The sequence below is a fragment of the Bubalus bubalis genome, chromosome 18 (assembly GCF_019923935.1).
Source record: "Bubalus bubalis isolate 160015118507 breed Murrah chromosome 18, NDDB_SH_1, whole genome shotgun sequence".
Lineage (NCBI taxonomy): Eukaryota > Metazoa > Chordata > Mammalia > Artiodactyla > Bovidae > Bubalus > Bubalus bubalis.
The window spans coordinates 1,438,331-1,449,834 of NC_059174.1; the positions used below are offsets into that span (position 1 = coordinate 1,438,331).

The 11,504-nt window shown below is 52.3% G+C and overlaps 1 protein-coding gene and 1 long non-coding RNA gene across 4 annotated transcripts in view; both read left to right on the plus strand.

The window, feature by feature from the left end:
- Positions 1 to 11,504, plus strand: part of ST3GAL2 (ST3 beta-galactoside alpha-2,3-sialyltransferase 2) — a 47,451-nt gene extending 35,947 nt beyond the window's left edge. For all 3 annotated transcript variants that reach the window (XM_025268376.3, XM_025268378.3, XM_025268377.3), the window contains 5 exons: positions 188 to 381; positions 6,083 to 6,262; positions 7,811 to 7,856; positions 8,124 to 8,243; positions 9,087 to 11,504. In XM_025268376.3, the coding sequence (XP_025124161.1) occupies positions 188 to 381; positions 6,083 to 6,262; positions 7,811 to 7,856; positions 8,124 to 8,243; positions 9,087 to 9,260 (714 nt within the window). In that variant the 3' untranslated portion in view covers positions 9,261 to 11,504. The remainder of the gene's footprint in view (positions 1 to 187; positions 382 to 6,082; positions 6,263 to 7,810; positions 7,857 to 8,123; positions 8,244 to 9,086) is intronic.
- LOC123330466 lies at positions 1,812 to 4,370 on the plus strand. The gene is made up of 2 exons (XR_006546440.2): positions 1,812 to 3,731; positions 3,847 to 4,370. It is a non-coding gene; the product is annotated as an uncharacterized LOC123330466 (long non-coding RNA).

An 11,504-nucleotide genomic window follows, 5' to 3' on the forward strand; every position in this document is an offset into this window, starting at 1 on the left:
GTTGTTGAGGGACAGGAGGGTCCTCACTGTTCTGGGAGGATTCCCGCCCCACGATAGTAGGAGACTTGTGCACCTTGGACCCTGGAGGCTGAGAGCAGCGAGGGGGAGCAGGCGGGAGTTGCCTCCTGCTCACTCCACCCCCCCCACTTCCCTGCTCCCCCCTTTCTTTTTTCTCCCTCCTCTACAGATGCTGCAGCCGCAGTTCAAGTCACACAACACCAACGAGGTGCTGGAGAAGCTGTTCCAGATAGTGCCAGGCGAGAACCCCTACCGGTTCCGGGACCCCCGCCAGTGCCGGCGCTGCGCCGTGGTGGGCAACTCGGGCAACCTGCGGGGCTCTGGCTACGGGCCAGACGTGGATGGGCACAACTTCATCATGAGGTGAGTCCCAGGGACCCCAAGGCTGGATACGGGACAAGCCTCCAGGAGGGGGCACTGGCCTCCTTGGCCTTGCCCAGCTGTAGGAGGAATTGCCAGCTGCTGGGGGGTCCTGGAGGACCCTGATTCCCAGAATCTTCCATGACAAGCTCAAGTTTCTTTCTTTTTTTTTTTTTTTCAAGTTTCTTGCTTTGGTTTCTGAGGTGAATTACTTGTTCAGTCTGTCAGTCATATTCGATTCTTTGCAACCCCATGGACTGCAGCACGCCAGGCTTCCCCCTCCTTCAGCATCTCCCGGAGCTTGTTCAAATTCCGGTCCATTGAGTTGGTGATGCCATCCAACCATCTTGTCCTCTGTGGATGAAGAGACACAATTCCCATTCTAAACTTTGCTTGAGGCCTGTACTCAGCTTCCAACTCTGAATACCTCTGGAGAGAGCTAAAGTCAGACTCCTGGCTCAGGTCTTGTGAAAACTGCCACCAGAGGCCCTTTCACCCATCTGGTCCCCTTAGCTGTTGGGCCAGGAGTGTGGGCCCCAAACAACTGTGGGTGATCCCTCTGGCAGACTGACAGAAGAGGGGTGTCCTGGGCAGAAAAAGGAGCTGTTGGTGCCTGCTCTGGGCCCTCATCCCTGACCCTTTACCTTTTTGCATTTAGACTGTGCAAGGGCTCATTCCCTCCACAGACATCTGTGCTCAGCCTTGAGGAGAAGAGAAAGGTTGGGAGGGCACACATTCCAGACAAAGACACAGAGCAGGGAGCCTGGGCAGGGGAGCAGGGACTAGAGGCGGACTTGTGACCCTGATATAGGCTGCTGTGCCGCCCCTCAACTTCTGTATTCTCCACCTTCTCCCCAGACATGGGGGCAGGAAATGCCACGTGAGGGATCCTGCCCTCTCAGTCCTGGGTGGAGGGAGAGCCCTGAGAATAAAAATACTGAAAATGCCAGTTTTCATTAAGCATCTCTTAGGATGAGCATTGAGAAAGACCAGGTTTCACAGGAGGCGGAAGGAAGGGCTTTGTCTTAGAAACTGTTGCTGTCTCCATAGCAACAACAAGGCAGCAATATGTCTCTGAGGCTTTCCACAGTCCTTGCAAAACCTTTCTAGTGTTAAGAGTGTTGGGGGTGGGGGAGAGAGGGGGATGCTAGGAGTCGGGGAGAGAGGGGGAGACAGGGATGCCAAGAGTGCTGGGGGTGGAAGAGATGGGGGATGGTAAGAGTGGGGGAGGCGGGATGCTAAGAGTGGAGGGGAGAGAGGGGGGATGCTAAGAGTCTAGGGGAGAGAGGGGGGTTGCTAAGAGAGCGGGGAGAGAGGGGGGGGCTTGCTAAGAGTGGGGGAGAGAGGGGGCGATGCTAAGAGATGGGGGAGAGTGGGGGATGCCAAGAGTTGGGGGAGAGAGTGGGGTGGTGGATGCTAAGAGTTGGGGGAGAGGGGGGATGCTAAGAGTTGAGGGAGAGAGGGTGGGGGGGTGGATGCTAAGAGTGGACGGGAGAGGGGATGCTAATCCAAATCCAGGCCCCCAGAGCCACCTGAGATCCTCCCCATCTTCCGGCTGCTGGCACCCAGAAAGCAAGAGAGGCAGGCTGGGAGCTGGAGGGGACCTCGCTCCCTGAGACAGTGGCTGAGATGGGGGACAGGTGGCTGGCCAGCACCTCAGAGCAGCCATGGGACCCTTGGGAAGCCCGGGAAGGGCTCTCATGCCTGTAGGTGCTGCCTGCAGGGCCTCTCCACCTCCTGCAGGGCTTCACCATGCACCTCGGGATGGTTGGGAAGCTCCAGGGAATGGAGCACAGCGGGCAGAAACAGTTGGCTACTGCCACAGACCTGGGCGGTACCTGGTCCTGGTCAGGCAGAGAGAGACTCACAGACGTTCCCTCACAGGAACCAGGCTAGGAGACGGGTGTTGTGGACTGACACCAGGATTTCTTTGTGGATGTCACGATGTCAAGTCGCTCAGTCGTGTCCCACTCTTTGCGACCCCATGGACTGCAGCCTACCAGGCTCCTCCGTCCGTGGGATTTTCCAGGCAAGAGTACTGGAGTGGGGTGCCATTTCTTTCTCCAGGGTTCTTAACATATATTCCATATCAATGACCAAAAAACCCTCAATAGTGGCAGGTGTAAAGATACTCTTATTAAAATCAAGTGGAAAAGAAGGATATTTTCTGCAACATTATTTAACATAATACTCAGAGTTAGGAAGGAAGTAAAGCAAGGAATGAACAGCAAAAATGGCGATTGTGCACAGGATTAAAAAAATTTTACTTACAGATAATATGAATAACCCAACAAGCTTGTAGACTTAATAACACAGTTGAGTAAAATGGTTAAATATTATGATAGATATGTAAGTATCAGTAACTTTTACTTATATGAAATTGCAGATAAAGATTTGAGTTTTTCTGTAGGTGAGTATTTGTCAACCAAGCTTTAAAAAATATATGGATGCCTGGCCCCCACACCAGACTAGTTAAATGCCCATCTCTTTGTGGAAGGAGTAGCTTTCAGCCGATTTGTGGACGCAGCCAGATGGCCATGGAGGGTGACTGCTTATAGGCACGTCTTGGTTTGGAACCAGTGGGGAGGCCTCCCTCCCTGGAAACAGGATGGATGAAAGCCCCACCGGGAGGGCTGAGCTGAGTTACAGTGAGCTGATGGCTCTGCCCAGCCCCCAGCCCCCACGCCCTCCCCTCGGTGCCTCCTCCCCTCTGACTCCAGAGCCCCCCTGACTAGATGGAGCTGAGCTGGTCCCCCTCAGCTGGCCAGCAGATGGATCCGCAGCTCCTCGAACAGCCACGTGCAGATGGTCGGCTCACTGTGAATACGTGAAAGAGTGAAAGGACTGAGCGCCCACACGCTGAAGCCAAAGCATGCCCATATGCGCATCCTGCTCCGGGTGCTCTAGTGGCAGGAGACAGAGAGAACTCTAGAAGCTTCTCCCTGGAGTCACGGAAATCCAGCTCATCCTCTGCATCCCGCCCTGGTCCCTTTCCAGGGCCTGGCTTCTCCAGAATGAGTCAGCTGTCTCCAGAAGCATGCCACTTCCTTCCCTTTCCTTGGAGGCTCTGAAACATCTTTTTAGATCCCTTATTCCATTCATCTCCAGACTTTTGGAAGCGGCTGCCTACCCAGCAAATGGAGGTCACCCGAGGGAGGTGGAGACTCCAGGAGGGCTGACTCGAGGCTGGGAGGCAGTGACCCTGGACGACAGGTCTAAGGAGGGGTGTCGTGACAGCTCTGGCTGCCGAGGCGTGGAAAAGGCAGATGGGCAGTCTTCAGGGCCGATCTGGGGCAGCTACAACCCTTTGATCTGCAGGGCCAGCTTGGCCTCTCCATCTTCAATGAGAGGAGGTGTGTTTCTTGGGTCCTCACAAGTGTGAACCTTGACTCCAGCTCCTGCCCAGCCCAGACCCCAGCCAGCTTAAGTGCCAGCAGCCCACGTCTGCTCCCCATTTGCATACCCCAGGCAGCTGAGAAACGCCATCCCCATCAAGGCGTCCTCTGCAACTGCTCTGCTCCTGCTCATCCTCACAGACCCCGGGGCTACCGTGGCAGAGCCGGATCCAGACTGGCTGTGCTGACAAGAGGACCAGTGGTGTGTGTGGAGCTGCAGCCCACAGTGGATGAGAAGAAGGCTTCTCAGCTCCTCTAGGAGACGGGCTCTCTCAACCCTAAAGGCCAAGACATCAGAGGGGCAGTTAACCTAAAGAACTGGGTTGGGGGGAGGGGGACAGGATCTTAATCCTTGTTCTGGGGCCAGAGCACAGTTGGTCCCGCAGGAGAGAATCTAGGCTTCTCCTTGAAGCAGACAGGGACTAAAGTGGCTAAGAATAAGGACTCACTTTCTAGTTCCCAATCAGGCCACTCTCAGTTTCCCAAACGTAAGTTTCTCCAGTCCCTCAAGGGAAGAGAACCAGAGAGGCAGATGGTACAGCAAGTGATTGGTAGAGGGGACGTCTTGGACACGCCCTCACCACACTGTACCATCCATAGAGGTGTCAGGGGAGCCCCTGTGACACAGGGCCTAGGACCTAGGGGGTGCTGGCCCCTTTATGGACAGGGAATGTTTGAACTGGCCAAAAAGCTGGGAGAGTAAGTGGAGACTTTGCTGCCTCTCTCCCAGATCCCTGTGTCCCCAGTGGAGGCCCAGGTTATAGCCACCCCCTTGGGTGGTGTGATTCTGTAGTGTGATCCACACAAGACCTTGTTCTCACAGCAGAAAAGACCAACAGGTTTGTGTTTAAAGCTGGATCACTTGTTTTTAAGATGCTCACAACAAAAGAAGCTTTGATTTTATTGATCCTGTTTTGCACCGCTTGAAAGGAATTGGAAGCCGTCTTGGTGTGTCACACTGCGGTGGGCAGGGGAAGGCTGGGTGGGAGAGACTATGCTGGGGTTCCAGGTTCTTCTAAGATGGCAAAGGAGAGACAGCCCTGCACTGCGCGTGTGCCCGGGACAGCTGAGGTGGGCACTGCCAGAGCCCCGGGTTTCCCCCTTGGGCTTGGAGTGGAAGGGCAGACAGGAACGTAAAGTGCGGTGACGGGGCGCTGGTGCTGGCAGAGCTGCCTGGGGCTGAGGGGAGCTCCAGCTTCTTACCTTGCTTTACTGTCTTCTAGAAAAGAGGACAGAACAGCCTAGTGAGCTGTAAGCTGTGAAAGTCTGTCTTTTTATTTTAAAAAATTGTAAAAATGATATGTGCTCATTATTGGGGGAAAAAACAGAAGTGTACACATTAAAAAGTGGATTATCCCTTTCTCCAAGAGTAAGCATTGCTAAAATTTTAATACTCCTCCGTTTTTTTCTATTCATATACAGAAGTCAGCTTTTCCCCTCCCTCATCCCTTCTTTCCCTCACTTCCTTTTTCCCTTCTCTCTCCCTTTCCATCCTTCCCTTTTTTCTCTCTTTTACAAAAAATGGAATCAGACTATTGAATTTTCAGTTTTCCTTTTTTCTTTCCTTTAGCCAGACTTTATTGTTAGAATATTTGAAATCATTATTCTATACACAAATTTTAATTTCTTACAAAGCTCTATATTCCATATCACTAGGTCACTTCACTCTCCATTTTATGCCACATTTCCATCAAGAACTATTTCCCCAAATCACAATCTGCCTGATTGTGTATTGTTGTTCCGTTGCTAAGTTGTATCCAACTCTTTGCAATGCTGTGAACTGCAGCCTGCCAAGCTCCTCTATCCATGAGATTTCCCAAGCAAGAATACTGGAGTGGGTTGCCATTTCCTTCTCCATCAGTTATCCTTTTTTGCACTGTGATTTTCTCTGACTGCACAGGTACTCAAAAGGTATGTGTTGAAAGAAGTGAGATTCCTCGTACCACTTTTTTTTTTAACTGAATAGCTCTTGAAAACTTCTTACCAGCACGTGAAAAATCTGATTCATTCATTCTGATGACTACATGCTGTTCTGTTACATGAATGTGCCAAAATGTATTGATATTAACTGGTTCTCTATTTAATGGGTTCTTCTTTTTACTATTATAAATAATACTGCAGTGAATATCCTTGCACACATTTTTGCACACTTACGCAACCATTTTTATAGGATAGATTTCTGGAAATGGAACTGCTGGGTAAGTGCACACCTGTTTACAGGTGTGACGGCCAGCACCAAACTGTCTTCTAGAATTGTTGTACCAGTTTACGTGTCGGTGTCTTCTCTCACCACCCTCCTGTCCCCGCAGGATGAATCAGGCACCGACCGTGGGCTTTGAGCAGGATGTCGGCAGCCGAACCACGCACCATTTCATGTACCCCGAGAGTGCCAAGAACCTGCCCGCCAACGTCAGCTTTGTGCTGGTGCCCTTCAAGGCCCTGGACCTCCTGTGGATCGCCAGCGCCCTGTCCACCGGGCAGATCCGATTGTGAGCCCCTGCCGCTGCAAGTGGGGCACGGGGGCCGCCCCGCCTTGGGAGGAACTGTCTGGGCCCAGGTCTTAGAATGCCTCTCACTGACTGTTTTGGCCGAGAGGCTGGCGAGGAGAGAAGCAGCAGTAGGGGTGGCGCCAAACGGTGGCTAGCTGGGGCCACAGCTTGTCCGGGCCACTCCCTGCACGGTGGCAGCCAGCCCACTGGTGTTCGAGAGGCGAAGGACACCTTTCCAGCCCCCTCTGCAGGAGGTGGCTCCTGTCTGTTAGCTCTGCTTTAACAGCTTTATTGAGATATGAGTCACATGCCATACAGTTCACACATTTAAAGTGCAGTTCAGTGGCTTTTAGTACACGCACAGGGTTTAGGGTTATGTAACCATCACAAGTAATTTTAGAACACATGCATATTCCAAAGATGAAGATAATCTAAAGGCACCCCTGTACCCCTTACTCATCACCCCCACTCCCTCCACCCCTAGCCCTAGGCAACCACTAATCTACTCTGTCTCACCGTGGTTTTTGTGTGTGCACATGTGTGTGTAAAAATGTGTATGTGTAACATAAAATACTATTTTAACCACACAGTTCATGAACATTAAGTGCATTCACATTGCTGTACAAATCTCACCACAGCCCATCTCCAGAACTTTATCATCATCTCAGATGAACACTCTGCCATCAAATGGCAACTCCCCATTCCCTCCTCCCTCCAGCCCCTGATAACCACTGTTCTGTCTCTATGATTTGACTGTTCTAGGTACTTCATACACGTGGAATCATACAGTGTTTGTCCTTTGCCTCTGGCTTATTTCAGTAGCATCGTGTTTTCAGGGCTCATCTGTCTTATAGCCTGTGTCAGGGTTTTATCCCCTTTAAAGGGTGCATAGTATTCTGGTGTATGGATATATCATATTTACCTATTCATCTGTCCATTGGACAACTGGATTACTTCCACCTATGCCTATTTTCACCGCGTATTTTTTTAAACACAGAAGTTGCAGTTTTCTGAGTTTAGCTTATGTTTGGGAGTCCAAAGGGCTAAAATAAGTGCTGTAGAGTTTAAGTTCCATGGATACTCAGAAATGGGAGCATAGGTTACAGGCACCACGGCTAATAGGGAAGGAGTCCGAAATGTGAGCATAGGTTACAGGCACCACGGCTAATAGGGAAGGAGGGATTTGTGCCTAATGTGAGGACAGTAGCGTCAGGGCTGCTGTGGGCAGAGGTTAAGAGCACGGACATGCTGGGTGTGAGAAGATGGGCTAACCCAAGTGGAGACTTCACAGCAGAGTCATGGGAAGAAAAGTTGGGGCTAGGTTATGAAACACCCCGGTGCTTGTCTAAACCATCCTTATTTTATCTTGGAGAACATAGGGACCCATTGAAGGTTTCTGGACAAGGAGCTGCAGTGATATGCAGTGGGAGAGCAGTCTGGAAGCAGGGCAGCCTGTCATGAGGCCATCATCACTTGGGCCTCAGCGGGAGGAAAGGCATCCCTGGGTGCATGGAGCCAGCTCAGTGTTATTTTTCTTTCTGCTTGCAGCACCTATGCCCCAGTGAAGTCCTTCCTTCGAGTGGACAAAGAGAAGGTAAGCTTCCTCCTCCCCACCTCAATGGAAGTAGTGCAGACCTGAGTCATGCTGTCCCTGGTCCTGTGGTTCAGGTATCCCCCAGTACCCTTCCAGAACCCTCAAGAGTCCCCATCCGCTGGTATACCTGACTCCCCTCCCCCCGCCCCCCCACACAGGCTGCAGGAACTACTGGCTACTGGCACATGTAGAGGAACTGGTCAGAGCTTGGCCTGAGATTTCAGGCCCCAGAAGCCCTCATGTGCTCATTACATTTTCTCCTCCTAGGTCCAGATCTACAACCCAGCCTTCTTCAAGTACATCCATGACAGGTGGACAGAGCATCATGGGCGGTACCCTTCCACTGGGATGCTGGTACTCTTCTTTGCCCTGCATGTGTGTGATGAGGTGGGTAGCCTGTTCTGGGGATAAAATAGTAGGACCCAAGGGACAGAGGGAACCAGGCTTTGTCAAGGCTTAGCAGTGCATCAAGAGGAATGTGTTTTTGTAGGAAGGAACTAAGTGGCTTCCATTCCCATTTCTAGGCTGCAGGGTATAGGTCTGCATTTCGCAAACTTACTGTGTTCATGATTTTACCATATCTGATATCAGTTCATTGAAAGGTTAAATTTATTTAAAAAGGAAATTGAATACCATAATTGATATTACTTGCCATAAAGAAAGAATAACCATAAATGAAGTGGAACAGTGTTGGAGTTGTTTGAGCATAATGGGATCTCCCACAGCTGTGGGCCCCAGGCCTACTCTGTTAAAAATGGAGATTAGTCATTCAAGGAGCCCATCTCTGGGCTCTGTCTGCTGCTCTGCCATGGATAGCAGTGCTCATGCCCAGCACACCCTTTTGCCAGTAAACTATTCCGTGTATGATATTGCGTACCTGACCAGCTTTCAATAAAACACACCATTAAGGGGGAAAAAAATGTTAGCAAGGGTTGGTGAGTTTCCACAGGCTGGCTCCATACTCAGGCGTTCTTGATGTCATCAGAAGGTAGCTGGAAGGAGAACCGGAAGGGAACAGCCCTCTCCCTCTGGAACAGTGTCCTCAGCGTCAGGGTTGGATGTCCCGGGTCTTCCAGGCGCGTGAAGCGCGCCGGGAGCGGATGAGCCGCCTCCTGCTCGGGTAGGGGCGCCGCGGCCCCTTTCTCGTCCCCTCCTACAACCCAAGGCTCTGCCGCGGCCTCTGCTCCCGGGTCCCCGACGTGGAGTGACCCGCGCCGCCCTCCCCCGCAGGTGAACGTGTACGGATTCGGGGCCGACAGCCGGGGCAACTGGCACCACTACTGGGAGAATAACCGGTACGCGGGCGAATTCCGGAAGACGGGCGTGCACGACGCCGACTTCGAGGCGCACATCATCGACATGCTGGCTAAGGCCAGCAAGATCGAGGTCTACAGAGGGAACTGAGCCCGGACGCGCTGCGACTCTTCTGCCCGGCCGCGCGGCTCCCGCCGGGACTTGGGGTCAGCCCGGGGGCGGTGACCTAAGCGTGGCGCGGCGCCCTCCGGGGCGTCAGCGGGCGTTCGGAGCGCCGCCGCCACGGCCTGGACCAATCACTTTGCAGCCCAGCGAGCGCCGGCGTCCTCGGCCAGCGAGGAGACTTCCCCGGCCGAGCACCAATCAGCGCCGCCGGCGGGCGGGGCCTCCAGCCAATCATGCAACTCAAGGAGGACTTCCGGCGCCGGGACCCCTCTCAGCCAATCGATGGCCTTCGGGGGCGGGCCGGCGGCCGATTAATTTCCCACTCCCCTATGCTTTTGGGTAGGATTTTATTTCACGCTTTCTAAGGAGTAAGAGTTCCTTCCGGCTTCGAGAAGTATGCTCTCCGCAGGTTCGGCGGGAGGCGTCTCAGTCACTTTCCGGCCTAACCTCGCTGGGGGCGCCGAGAAGGAAACGGTGGGGAAGGCGAGGGACAGCGGTGGCTCGCTCCCTCCTTCCCGGGAGTGCTCCGTGACCGCGGGGCGGGCGGGAGGGCGATCGGGCAGCCTTTCGGGTGGGCGGGGAGCGGGGCGGTCAGGTGGTTTGCAGGGAGCGCTGTTTTCCCCAGGGGGAAAGTTAGAGCCCTCCCGGACCGCCTAGAGAACTAGATCCACATTTCTTTGATCGGTCAGGCGTAGATAGGTGAGTGCAAACCCACCAAAGAAATGCGGTGAGAATCTGGAGGGCACGTGGGTCCTCTCCTGCCTCCTCCCCTCCCGCCCTTGGCCCCCTTGTGGAATGGCCTTTCTGACCGTGGCATTTAGTGTCTCACCAGAAAACTAGGATTGTGTGCACCCCTTCCTAGGCGAGCGAAGTTCGCCTAGGGCTCAACTCTGAAACACAGTTGTAAGAAATAGGACAGGAGACTGGAAACCCCGTCACATCAGATGTCAGGTGCTTCTCACTCCGTATGCCCTTGGCCCCTATTGTTTGCTCACAACCTCTTCAGTGTCTCTCCCGAGGCCCTGGGTCTCCTCACCAGGCCACTTGTTGCTCTGGGGGGATTGCCCTGTGGTTAGGACAGTGCAGCTCCCCGCCCTTCCCGCTTTGGGTGCCTCTAGGGAGAGGGAGCAGCATGTAGGACAGAAGGCTGGAGATGAGACCAGCTGTCTGGTTCTTCACCTGTCACCCCCCAAAGGAGGAGGAAACCTCTTGCTCCGGGTTGGAATTTGCTTCAGGCTTATGATTTAGCTAACCTGAAATTATTATGGGTGGCTGACCAACAAAGATGCTTTTCAGATACTGAGCTGGCCATGCAAATAGCTGGGGAGGAGTGGACTTGCCCCATGCATGCCTCCTCCCCTGCCCACATATCCCCTTCCCTGTGCTCACCTTGCACCTTTTCCCTCTGACCCTCTTTTCATTTCCAGCTCTAGAAGGGCTGCAAAGCTAACAACCAGAGGTTACAGCTGGAAGCTACTTGCATGACTGAACCCAGCTTAAGTTCCTAGAGGAAGCTGCTGAAGGTATTCCTCACGCTTGAAGGTTGGGGGAGTGTAGGAGGGGAAAAGGGCTTCTGTGAAGCTTCCAAACCACTAAAAGGAGTCCCCCTTCCCAACAGTGACTTAAAAAACAGTAAACAAACAAACGTAAAAACCACCCTCTCTTAGTGAGTTGATACCACTCGGCAGCCTCCTGGTCGTTGGTATAGTTCCTGCAGCTGGCTGAGGGAACAGGAGCCAGCAGAGAAGTATGTTAGAGGCTTAGTGGGGGGCAGTGGGCCCCGCTAAAAGTTAATATATTGAGAACTTAGCTTGAGTCTGTCCCTTCCCAATTCCAAAAGTAGGAGGAGTGAAGAATGGGGGTGGGTTAGTGAGGCCTTTAGTGGAACACCTCTTTCACCACCTCGGCCCCATCATTTTAGAAAGTCAAGACCAGTTATTCTTGCCAGTCTCATCTCAGTGCTTCCTAAAGAGGCTCTTGAGTGTTTAAGAGATGAAAAAAATGCAATTATGCCAAACAGTATTGAGCAGAATAATTTATTTCTTTTGTTGTTGTTCCTTTTTCTTCTTTTGTTTGGGTTTTGTTTTGTTTAGAACATTAATAAATCCCCATTCTGGAAGAGGTAGGTCCCAGCACCCAGCCCAGATCTTCTTTTCTACAATAGTTATTTAAGCAAATGTTTTTTATTTTCTTCCCTTTCTCTTTATGAATTAAAAATAAGAAACTGTA